General features: G+C 37.1%; 1 protein-coding gene across 1 annotated transcript in view; it reads left to right on the forward strand.

Moving 5' to 3' along the window:
• The window catches only part of bcl2b (BCL2 apoptosis regulator b), a 35,749-nt gene extending 23,190 nt beyond the window's left edge, over positions 1 to 12,559 (forward strand). Inside the window, exon 2 of the mRNA XM_057333132.1 lies at positions 9,407 to 12,559. Within this exon, the coding sequence (XP_057189115.1) occupies positions 9,407 to 9,544 (138 nt within the window). The 3' untranslated portion in view covers positions 9,545 to 12,559. The remainder of the gene's footprint in view (positions 1 to 9,406) is intronic.
• The last annotated feature ends 1,164 nt before the right edge of the window (positions 12,560 to 13,723 follow it).

The raw sequence follows: 13,723 nt of genomic DNA on the forward strand, positions 1-13,723 counted from the left end.
TATGATAACACAACGCTATAATACACTAGGGTTGGGAAACAGCAGAGACTGAAATACAGAAATACAGTTATATATGAATATCTGTGTTGTAAGATAATATTGCAATTCTATGTTTGGTGTGTTTTAATATTTTGCAATCTTTTACTCTTTTTTTTTTCATTCATCTTAAAGGGAACCTCCGAACAAAAATTAAAATTCTGCCATTAATTACTCACCCTCAAGTAGTTTAACATCCCAAAGACCTCCGTTTTTCCCCTGAACGCATATTAAGGTCATTTTGGAAGCTTTCCGACTCCTCCATGGATGGCAACGCAACCAAACTTCAAAGCGCGATACATGCACTGGAAACTATCACTCAAATCAGGACGTTTTTGAATATAATCGTTACTTGTGTTTTTTTGCGCACAAAAAGTATCCTCGTTGCATCATATTAATTAATACTGATTCACCACCGGAGTCGCGTGGACTGTTTTACGATGTCTTTACGCACTTTCAGCACTTTGAAGTTTGGTTGCGTTGCCATCCATGGAGTCAGAAAGCTTCCAAAACTACCTTAATTTGCGTTCTGGGGAAAAACGGAGGTCCTATAGGGATGTTAAACTACTTGAGGGTGAGTAATTAATTTTTGGGCGGAGGTACCCTTTACTTGGACTTTAGGGGTTATATAATGAAGTGCGCAACATCTTGCTTCATTGTACAATACAGATAGTCCGGAACACCAGAAATAAAACTTTTTTACTGTGGTGATCATAATCTAAATGTAGTCATAATCTACATTTTACATTATTGTGATGTATGTGATTGTGAAAATACCTTGATATAACAATTTGCATATTAAATTTGATTATTGACCCACTTTGACATCTTAAATATTTTGTTCTAAAATGTTCAAAATCCAATTTTTTTTATTCATTTCAGATTTTAATGATTAATTTGAATCCCAGATTGTCAGGGTGGACCCATTATACATTACCCCCCCCTTTAATGGTTAAACGTTGGTCGATATAACATGAACATGCAAATGTAAGATCTTCTGTTTTATTTGATCTCTCCTTCTAACGTGCGAGCTGTGATTACAGTAGTGTGCATGTCACATTTAATTAACACTATAGGGCAGGAGGTCTGTCCCTCATTCCTCTCTCAGCAGTCGGATTGAATCAATAGCCACAGGTCTTTTCTGATGCTGCTCTTATGGGTTTATCCAAAGTCTTTCATTCAGTCTGCTGACATGTCTGCTTTTCTGGAAACGGGTGCAGAATTTAAGTCCTCTGTCATCATTTTTGCACTCAACCAGGTCGATGGACAAACACCCCTGAGACTGCCTTCTGACCTTATTATGTGAAGCAAGGTGGCTGTTTCCCTCTCTTTGTTAAAACTAGTTCAACAATGGCTTAACGTGTTGAACCAGGTGCGATGCGACATGTTTTAAAGGTGTGCTGAACTGGCCGTTATTATTATTTTATATTGTTGTCTGAGGTCTACTTATGACGTTCGCATGGTTTTTACATTCGAAAACATCAAAATCAATAAGTAATAGGCCATTTTCTACCCGGGTTTTGAGGCCGTCTCGACAAATGCTCTGTTTTAATGAGCGTGCCACATTGAAGACTTGGAAGTAAACGCCCACTTCTATGATTTGATAGCAGTTTGAGTAGTAAACTAAGTTGGAGCCTTCTGTGAATTTGGTTAGACACGTAACATTAGGTTACATATTATCAGGGCATTTCAAGCGATCTCTAACAAAGCAATAGTGATGCGTAGTACAAATATGTTTTACTCACATAAGATTGTGCGTCATTCCTGTCAGATCCAATACTGACTGCACAGCACTGCTTTTTAATTTTAGTCTCTCCGCAAATACAGCGCCTTGTTCACAAAGGAATCCATGGTGAAATGACACGAACAAATGTTTCACTCACGTGAGCAGGAACGTACTTAAAAATAAACTTCAACCACACATTCCTAATATCAGAATCCGAAGGAAGCGACTGTGTTGCGAAGTGCCGAGGCTTTTGGATCTAAGACCAAACAACAAGCATAAAAGCGCTTATTAATAACAAACATGGCAACACAGCAAAAGAGCGCTGTGTGATGTAGCCTTCCGAGCATAAACACAACACAGCACATATCAGCAGTTTAGTTTAAACTGATCTTTAGCCGAAAAATATGTCGCTATGGTTACCAGTTTGTCAATCATCACAAATGCGGGACTGTGTACTATGTGTGGCTAGTCATTCGCGAACCAGTGGGCGGGGCTAGAGAAGTAGTCGTTGAAATTTTTCTGTGGAGGCGGCGTTCAACCTATCTATAGATGCATTCCAGGACCTGGCGTTTGCTGAGCCTGGTGTATTGACAGTTGTAATTTCAGTAACAAGGGCATTTTCAGTTCTGACACTTACAGGATGTTCGCTTGAATACGATTCCCTCTTATATAACAAAAGCACGGGTTAAAATTGAGGTCTTAATTCATTGCCCCTTTAAATTTCCTGTCCTCACTGTAAGCCAAACACCATCTCAAGTGACAAAGCCACACAATTACATTTATTGCAGAAACATTTACAGAGAGTTTGAATCAATTAAATTTCGAGTGTTTCTGATGCAGCGCAAAGAATCTTAAAAATGAAGTTTGATGCTGGGTGGAACCTGCAAAAATTTGTTTTGATGAGCTCTTTCAAGCAGTTATTTTGTGCATTTCTGTTTGGAATGAATAGACAACATGTCATGTTTGTTCACTGGGAAGGTATCATTATTTTCTTGTTCTGCAATGCTTTATCACACAACTGCTTATTAGAACAAAACTTGGATGAACATCGAATCACAGCAGATGTGATTTATCTCTTGCTCCTCACCACACCTGTGTAAGCTGAAATAATACATTGCCATAGCATGTAAAGGAAAGCTGATTGAGGATTAGACCACACCTTATCACTGCCTGTTTTGTTAACTGTGTTATGTCTGGAGGTATGTACTGTTGAGTCTATTTGGATTGTTTATTTAAAAACCATTTGTTGTTTTTACAGATCATGGGAAGTCTTACTTTTGATCTCCACCTCACCATGGTATTTTATCTGTGAGATTTAACTTAAATTTATAAGCTCTTGGTTGTTTTTTCAAGATGTACTCTTGACCCCGTGCTAATATTTCTAAATTCTTGTAATGATCTGCATCTAAAAGGGTCATAAAGAGTTCACAGAGTTCCTCATTATGAAGTAATGAAACATACACAATATTCTATAGTATATATTGCTCTCTGTAAGGCTCAAGCAGTCATGTTGTAAAAGAAAAAATAACACGACTGTTTATCAATTTCTTTGTTTACCTCTTTAAATTAAAGTACAGCTGTAATTGCTGTAATATTATGTAAAACATCTTGATTCTGAATACAAATGTCAATACTAGGGCTGGGCGGAATGACGGAATATTCCGTTAACGCGGAATAAAATGTCAAACGTAAGAGATTTTTCTATTCCGTGTATTCCGCGGAATGTAAATAAGTAGGCGTGGTTAACTCGGCGCTCTGCAAATTAGGCGCTATTCTGAAAAAAAACGAATGAATTAATCCACCCGTAACAAATGACCGTATCAAACATTCTTTTGACCTTCTTTCAGTCTGTAGTTTAGTGATCCGCTCCAGTCCGGTGCTTCTCTCACCCGCAGTGCTCGTGCAGCGATCTGCGCCAGCATTTAAAAAAGCTCATTCTCAACACGTATTTCAGAAGTCAGGTTGTTTTGAAAAGCTGTTAATAGTTTTATAAAGTTTAACTTCAGGCGAGCCAAGGTGAAACTTGCGTTGAAATGCGCGATGATGCTCGCGAGCGCGTGAGCGCTTTGATGTGACGCGCTTCTACCTCCAGTTTTGGGAGACGCGTGAGGAGTCACCAGAGACTCGCAGTGCAAAAACAAGCCCGAGAATAAACAAGCCTAAAGACAGAGAGTCGCAACACATTAAAAGTGCTCATCTAATAGAGAGTAAAGAGCGATAAAGACCTACAGTACAGACCCCATGAACACCAGTTTATAACACTAGTCATATACTGTACTCTCATTGTTTGTGCATATTCATACTTTATTGTTATATATGTTGTCTATCTTCCTACTGTATACATATGATATAGCCAGAAGATAAATATGAATAAATAATACATCTGATTATCAGAACTTAATTTGATATCTTTAGTACATTTTCATAACTTATCTACATTTTAACTATGGTGAGCATTTAAATGAACTGTAATAAATAAATTAGTTAAATCAATCTAAGAAAAATGAGGTATAAAATATAGAATTATAATGGGAGATTGTTTCATAAAATATATCGTTACCATGAAATAAAATGACTTGAAATATTACGTGAAATAGATTTTTGGCCATTCCGCCCACCTCTAGTCAATGCAACACAGATTTTAGGAAGTTAAAGTGATAGTTCACCCAAAAATGAAAATTCAGTCATCCTTTACTCAGCCTCTTGTCATTTCAAACCTTTATGGCATTCTTTCTTCCGCTGAACACAAAAGAAGATATTTTTAAGAAAGTTGGTAACCGAACTGCACTGGCCCGCATTCACTTCTATAATATGGACATAAAACCAAAGCAAGTGAATGGGGGCCAGTTAACAACATTCTTCAAAATATCTTCTTTTGAGTTCTGTAGAAGGAAGAAAGTCATACAGATTTGAAATGGCAAGAGGGTGAATAAATGATGAAATTTCATTTTGTGTGAACTATCACTTTAATTAAATTCAACTCAATCGTATTAAAGGGATAGTTCACCCAAAAATGAAAATTCATTCATTTACTCTCACTCTTTCTTTCTCGTGCAGAGCATAAAGGAAGATATTTAGAATTTTGAAAAATGTTGGTAACCAAACAACGGCGGTACCTATTGACTTGCATTGGTTTTGTGTCCATACAATAGAAGTTTTTTCCAAAGTAGCTCTGCTTCTTGACGTTTTTGGCTGGCATATTGATACGGTGAAAGAAAAGTTACCATCTCTAGGGAAACAGGCCCGCACCAAACTGTAGCCCCACATTTCTCCCCAGTTCTCTGTTCGTAAGATAAGTAAAGCACAAGTCGAGCAAATAATGCAACGCTGTAACCACGGAACACTGGCAACCGAGGATAATAACCCCCCTAACGCTTTCCTGTGGTAGCCTTCAGGGAATTTTCATTAGTGTGGTTCTCCCAAGAAATGGGCTGTTGGAGATTTCCAGCCAAATGTTCCAGATTTCACATGGCAGTAATGGAAATGAGAAGTGAATGTCAGGTTATGTAGAGCAGGAGTCTTAAGCTCTGTGCAGTTTTGTTGACGTAAAGGAATGCTTCTGCTGATGAAAGCATATTTGAGTGGATGCTGCCCTGTGTGCAACTGCATGGGGAAAGCAGTTTAAAAATGGGTTAATGTAATGTGGGGGTACCAATGTTCAGCACCATTTACACCAAATATTATTGTTATAGAAATGTTAAATATTCATTTATATTATGTTTTTGTTATCGTTAGAGGGGTTATGTTGTATTATTGTTAAAAATAAGAAAAAACTATATACATATTTTTATTAGGCACCTTAAAGTATTTTTTACTACCTGGAATTAGAAAATTCTAATTCTAAATTCTAATTCTAATTTTAATCTGCTGTCCTTCCAAAACCTTGTATGTCCAAATTTGCAGTTCTTCAGGAAATGGCTGTAGTTTTTAAATGATTAAATACTAAGTTGAGAAGCACTTTTCTAATACTTTTTATTGGTTACATATTTGCAAAACTTAGTGACGAACATAAAGGATGAATAATAATAATGATTTATGACAAAAAATAAAAATCACTAAATATGGAGAGACAAGCTTTCAGAAGGACAGCAGCTATATCTATCAACATTAAAATGGATTAAAATTTGATTGATTTAACCGAGCAAAAATGTACAAGAGAAAAGAAAAAACTTACGATTTAAGGGAAGAAAGTGTTCTGTAGTAGTTTACTATACTTACTGTATATACATGTAATAGGGTGAAGGTGTTACTGAGGGAGTGCCATTGGAATATCTAATCATGTGATCATCATCAGTTTATCTATCAACATGAGGGTAATGGAAAATATCCGCTAGATTCCAGAAGAGGTCACATGCGTGTAAATGAGTGTGTTAAGGGCTGACTGAACGATGAGAGAAAGTGTGACGCTTGTGCTCCTGTCCCATGATTCCCACCTGACTGTCTCGCATCACCAGAAGCTCTCGTGATCTCCACGCTAGCTTTCTTGCTTCAACACCCTTATGCAGTCAAGATCAGATTTAGAAATGCTCAGTTCTGCAACGTTCTGTGATTTATGTTCAGAATAGACTAACTGAATATTGTGTGTATATATATTATACTGCATACTATATTTATGAAATATTATGCTAAACAGAACACATTCATTATAAACATTAAAAGATAAAGCATTTCATGTTACACACTTTGTCACATTACCTTAACATCTTTTTAGTTGTGTATTTGTTTCTATTTAGTTTAGCGAATCCACGTAGCAGGGGCTGCGCTTGGGGTGGGCTAAGGGGGCTGAAGCCCCGAATGTTTTCAGTAAAGCCCCGAATGTTTTTATGACCATGTTCTGTATGAATAACTTAGGGGCCGTTTACATTTCAGTCTTTTGCATGCACAAGTTCGTTATTTTAAATGTAGACGCACTGCAAGCGCTCAAATAGACAGCAACACGCCACGGTTACGGTGCGCACGTGGTGCAGCACCCTCTTTATTCCTAGCACGTCAGTGCTGAAAATCTATCTATCCTTTGCTGGAACCTTCTGAACGAGCGCAACTCATGGTTGCTTAGAAACGACAGATGCCTCAATAGTGCATGCTCCCGATCGCTTTGAAAAAAATGAGAAAGCGGCAGGCTCACATTTTCCACGTTTTTAGATGTTAAATGTGTATTCTGACACATGTATGGATGTCTATTGTCTATGGGCTAAGCCTCGGATCCCTAGAACCGCCCCTGCCACGTAGTATCTTAAAAATAAAATACAAAAGCCAATTTTGTGTAAAATGTGTCTACATTTTTCTGTCAGATATCACGTTATCACACTGGTTTACATCAATGTGTCAATGAAAATTGAAAGTCAAGCACATTGCACTGTGGGATACAGTTTGGCAACCAGTCATGTACCACTCAGTTTAGTTAGCAGCATCTTGGTGCAGTAGTACAAAATTTCAAGTTTGTCTGGGTTTAAACGAGCATTTAAACCTGACAACAATCACATATTTTCCTAAATCTTGTTCAAATTACTATGCCAAGTACATATACTTGCGTATATAGGCTACTTGAGAAATTAAGTAATATGATAGTGTGATATTCTATAACATATTCTTAACAACCTCCAACTTCAAAGTTTGGTTAAGGAAAAGGAAACTTTTATATGTACTTAAAAAAACTTGGATCAGTTGAATGTAGTTGCCAGGCAGTGTAGTTCTTGCTATCACATGAAAACAAGCTTCCAGAATTTTGTGGCCTGTTAACATTGAACCATCACCAATGTTTGGACAAACATTGGAAAATATTTCTTTCTCCCGCTTTCAGGTTTTGGTTTTGTAACATTTCCTTCTATTCTCTCAAAGGGACTTTCCTCTGGGTTGTGGACTTCGTACAAGGTTTTGGACTGGAATTTGTGTGTGGGCGTACATTTGAAAAGGTTTTTACACAAACCGAACGAGCTGTTGTTGCCGCAAATCGTTTGCCATTGTTTTTGGTGTGAAGTTTAACAAGGGCGGCTTGTGTTACCCATGCTCATAAAGTGCTAATAAGCATGATGGGTGGTCGAATGGTGGCACACACGGCTTCAGTTTCATCGTGGGAGTGCAGAACAGACTGAGGGAGGCCGACACAAAAAGAGCCTGACTTTATCAAGAGGTTAATAGAAATTACACTTGGGGGGTTTGCTTAAACAACTCAAATGTTTTATGTTAGCTGTACTGTTTCTCTCACGGATTACACAGAAGGGAGGATGGGAGGAAATCGTTTTGTGGAATTTTGGAATGAACTGCACCCTGTGACGCATCAGATTTTAAGGAAGTGCTTCCTGCATGTTACATTAGATGAATAATTCAGCTAAATGAAAATTCTGTCATATATTACTTTCTTTCTTCAGTAGAAAAGTTAAAGACGTTTAGAAGCTTGAAAATCATGCCCTCAGTCGTAGCTCTTAAAGTGATTCTTTCTTTCTTCCGCAGAAAACATTCTTTAAAATATCTTCTGTGTTCTCCAGAAGAAAGAAAGTCATACAGGTTTAAAATGACATGAGGGCGAGTAAATTAAATTGAACTATCAATTTAAACTTTGTCAGTCACGTTCAAAATTAAGCTTGATATCACGTGACAATCTCAGATATGACATACATGATTTCAGAGATCTTGGACCTCTTTGACATGTATGACTTGGACATCCTGTTAAACACAAAGATTCCCGGATGTCACTTCCTCAAAGGACATCCTCTCTGCTTTGTGATGTCTACACTTTTTTCCATAACTTGTATATAAAGATGACTGAGGTAAAGTAAAGCCGTGTGTTTGTGTGCAAGCTGGGGGTAGTCTTTGCTTACCCAGAGCACTTAAAACAGTTTATGTTTAGCTCTCCATCCCCAATAGGCGGCATACACCACATGCTTGCCACTAGTGGGCAGTAGGTAAAACTCAACTTTAGAAATTCTGCCCAATAGCTTTGCATATACAGTGCAATCTCACATGTCACAGCATTGAAGAAATTTAAATGAAACATTTAGTGTTTTGAAATAATTGTGTTTTAGCAAATGGTTTTACTATTGTCACATTAATTGTAGTATTGTTTTGGCGGAAATGTTTTAGATGCATTTAATTACATTTTACATTATACAGACCCTAGAGATTGATCACACAACCTTTGTATTGCTAGCACTATGGTTTACTTGATCATTTATATTAGATTTAAAAATCGTATATAGAAACATCGAAAGCAGTTCGTGGTTTTTGTATATAACCACATTTAAACTACGCTTGAGCATTATCATAAGAGTTGTTTTCCTTTAAAAATATATATATTATTGAATCCAATTGAACATTTTCTGGAAAAATGTAAATAGTGATTGTCCATGCAATAGTCATCACAACATCAGGGTGTTTTGGGTTGTTGCTTTGAACACTATGTAAGCTTCTATTATATTATCTTCCCCAGATGGGGTTTGGATTTTGCTTACCCATTTTATAGTGCACTTTAAAAAGTGTTAATCCGGCCACTTAGAAAGGTAATAGCAAAATTCTCCTCAAACTGCACAAGTTAAAGAGTGTATTCGAATCACTAACTTTAAGAATAATCGATGCTTGCAAGCTCCACTAATTATATGTTTAATTAAATTTGATCTTATAATGAAACCATTCTCTCTCTCTTCTCAGGAGGCGTTTGTGGAGCTGTATGGCCGACAGAGGGACTCTGTGTTCCGCAGTTCCTGGTCATCAATAGTGACGGTCTTCGGTCTGGCTGCTCTCGGGGCCGTTGGCTTCACCATAGGGGCCTACCTTGCACAGAAATGAGGACCGTTTTCTTTCCTTACTCACTAGCCCTGTTTCTCCATCCAGCAAACTCTCTCCTCACTGTCTCAACCCTCTCCTACACCCCAGAAGACATCCGTGTCCCAGGATTGCGCCTCTTCAAACCTTCTCTCCTGCACTCACAGTCTTTCTTCTCTGTTCTCAAACAGAATGACAGAAAAAAGCACGAATTCAATGTTCTGCCTTGAAGGGCATAGAAGAAGAAAAATAAGGTGAAAGTGACACGGGCGACAGAATCATTAGTTCAGATTTCAGTCTTACAGGCAACAAATTTGGAGTGTAGCACATATTAGGCATTGGTGTACTTGTATATTTATAAAGAGGACTAAAAAACAATGGAATGGAAAAACAGTGGAAGGTTTTAAAGAAGTTCCTGGAGATGGAATCCGTAAATCCCAATACGCCCTTATACTCAGGTCATCGGTCACCAACAAATGGCTTTCTATGAGAAAATATTTACAAATAAGAATTGACACTCTTGAGCTTTAAGGGACTGTGATAAGGATGAGATGGAGAGTTGGAGAAGATGAAATAAACAGCATGTGTTGTTGTATATGTGTAACCTTTTCATTGAAGAAGAGGTAAAACTTCAGAGGTGAAGATGACAGACTTGTCTGTATCATTATAAAAGCATCAAAGTCGACGTGCGGCTTATAAACCAATTGTATAGAAACCCTGATGACAATCAGTGATCATTGGTGGGGACCACTAGGTGAATCCTACTTTATAGACGTTTCAAAGCAACAACATAAACAAAGTTACTGCGCATGCGCGCGTTTGTGTAGAGGAACTTAACTTCCGCTACACATCCACAAACAATAGAGTGCCTGCAGATCTTTTCTGAGAACAAGCAAAAGCAACCGAGAAGAACCGTTACTTGGCTAAATTTGCGTTTCCAATATTTTGAATTGAGACTGCGATACCAAGCTCAACGGCTAGATGTCAATATCCCATGTGTTTTCTTTAAATGCAACAAAGTTACACGACCCATTCAACAAATTGTTTATTTATTACAATTATTATATAATAAAAGAATATCTACATAAATGTTATATTATTAGACACTAGCCAGACCGATAAACAAACACAGACCAGAAGTTATCTTCCATCCAGGCACATGCGTCCAATGAAACTGTCTATAAGGTTTCCAAGGTTCCTTTTATAAAACATTGTTTTAGCGTAGCAGATTTCAAACATAGCTTTCTTCAAAATGAATGTCATGCCGAACATGTTGGTTTACTCAACTACACCCTTCTCTATTCTAGTGTTAATATGAGACCCAAAAAAGAGTAAATCTCATAAACCCTGTCCTGGTCACATTTCAGGTAGTATTGTACGCATATCCAAAATAAAGAAAAAAAGTATATTTTGTTAGAAGAAAATTAATAGAAGATTTTAGGATGTTTTGCATTGTGATGTCGTTTTTTCTACATTTGTCTCATTATAGTAACACAATATATATACTGTATATATATATTGTGTGTGTGAAATGTGAGCAGAACATGTCTTCATGAGATTTTTCTAGCTGTCCATATATAAGATCTGACTCTTTTATTAACTATTACTATTTTATTTATAAAGCATCCTGTTTAGGGTCCAGTATAAACAAAAAAACACATTCTGTGTTTCTTGGATTTGGTGTTTACAGTTTTACCCCGATGTCTTATATTGAAACAATATTGTTAAACCAAATCCTGACACATGTTTAAAGGATTAGATGACAGGAAATGTTTAAGTGCAAAACCTATGAGCAACTGTATACAGCCTGTGCTATGGAACCAGCTTTGGTGCTTTCGCATTGACTGCTTTCGGGTTCACGTGAACCCAAAATTAAACTTGGAACAACTACAACATCTACGTTCCTAGAAGGTGGCAGTTCCTAAATGTTTGCTTGGACTGATGTAGCATTGGTTTTCCTCAACAAAATCTCTACAGACTGTCATTGTATGGGGTGCTAACAAACATTTGAAAATGGCTACTGCTTTGACTTTCAGTAGGTAATCAATGTTCCTTGTAATCCTTACTGGATACCTTTATGGATGTATGCTCCTTTTATCACATGATATCTAAAATCTACAGTATTCAGTGGTTGATCAACCATGTACGGCAAAATCGATAAACCTGCTTGTTGTAGGCTACATGTAACACGTGAACTGCCATGTTTGTATGTATTTGCATGGTCAACAAACAACAATAGCTGTCACAAAAGAAGCATTATATAAAACAAGTTTGCTTCTGAGGTTAACAGTGTGTGTGTGGTCACAGTAGTGTCATAAATCGATGCTTTTTGTCTCTAGTTTACATGGCAATGACTTTCTCTAACAAAAAACAGGCTTAATTTTCTCTTACTGTATGTATTTAATACAGATAGCTATTTCAGTTTTATGATCTTTATTTATTTTAGGTACTGTACCATAAATCATTAAACTATACTTTTATACGGTCATTTAATTAATTATTTTTATTTTAATGTTTTTAAATTCTCTAAAGGATTTGGAGCAATATTAGATCCTAATTTGCTGAATTACTGCTGCTTAAAGATATAAAGATTATAAATTCTATTAATCGTATTTGTCTGCTAGATGTGTGGTGATATAATGAATGTTAATACTTCATCTAGTCAATTCCACTGTTAATGTAGTACGACAGACCACATTTAGAATTGTTCCATAATTCAACATAAAACAATATTCACAACTTCTGTAATATATTTCAGAAACAATATCAAGAAACTAGAAGGGCAGGACATGATTTAATCCATTAGCAAATTACTGGATTGTTAAAAATGGGCGTTTTATACCAGAATCGTACGAGACAAACCTGAATACAAGTTTGCACTGGATTATGAAGGACTAAGTCCCTTCCTGAAACACTGTCTGTACTTTTAAGTAGACCTTTTGTCCAGGACGTGGAGGCTGAATGTCAAGTTCACCTCCAAGAGCCTCTCAATGGATCCTTGTGCACAATAAAACCAGGAACGTGTATTAAGACAGTAAATAGTCGTTTTTATTTCATGTTGACATTAATATCACGTCACAAATCTCTTTACAGTCTCTTTCCTGTTGGATGTTACTTTCACCATATGTTGTTTTCACCATTACTGTGATTAATTTCTAGAGAATGTGTTCAATTTTCTTTAAATTCATTGTCTAAGATGAACATTTAATTTGAAGGTTATTTTCACTAAAACCAGCTTGTTGAAAACTTTTGCTTGGGAAAATACATGTCTCCATGTCTTACTCTCAAGCTTTGGTGCTTTTTTAAAAAGCTAATTTAGATTTTTTTAGATTTAGATTCAATTTATTGTCATTGCACATGTACGAAGGTACAAGGCAATGAAATGTGACCTCTGCATTTAACCCATCCAGAGAGTAGTGAACACATGCACACCCGGAGCAGTGGGCAGCTATCACTGCAGCGCCCGGGGAGCAGGTAGGGGTAAGGTGCCTTGCTCAAGGGCACCTCAGTTGTTACCCGCCGGCCCTGGGAATCCAACCGGCAACCTTCTGGTCACGAGTCCGACTCTCTAACCATTAGGCCACAACTGCCCTATATATGTGATAAATAAATACATAAATTGTATAAATGGACTTTCATTTGCAATATTAGTGCTTTGAAGCAGGAGAACTTTGTAAACTAAAAGAATGCATCCTTCATTAGACTGTATTTAACCTTAGGTGATGTTTCATGAACACTCACTAGGGAACATGTAGGCTATAGACACAAAAGCACCTGTTTCTGAATGATCCTGTCTTGCAGTGTTGTTACACCCTCCACAATTTACGGAAAGCTGCTACAGAAGTATATCATAGTAACACGCATGCACGCACGCACACACGCACATGTCTGGTTTACTATCCCCGTGGGGACAGTCCATAGGTGTAATGTTTTTTATACTGTACAAACTGTATATTCTATCCCCTAACCCAACCCCTAAACCTAAAGATCATAGAACACTTTTTGCATTTTTAGATTTTTAAAAATTATTGTTTTGTAAAATTTGTAAGCTTTTTTGCCCATGGGGACCTCAATGTGTTGGTGTGCATTCAGGTTTAGGTCCCCACCCGGATATACAAACGTCCACACACACACACACACACACACACACACACACATACTGTGTTCACCTTGCTATTGTGTACTATGGCAAGCTAAATTAGC

This window comes from Triplophysa rosa, linkage group LG5 (genome assembly GCF_024868665.1).
Source record: "Triplophysa rosa linkage group LG5, Trosa_1v2, whole genome shotgun sequence".
NCBI classification, from domain to species: Eukaryota; Metazoa; Chordata; class Actinopteri; order Cypriniformes; family Nemacheilidae; genus Triplophysa; species Triplophysa rosa.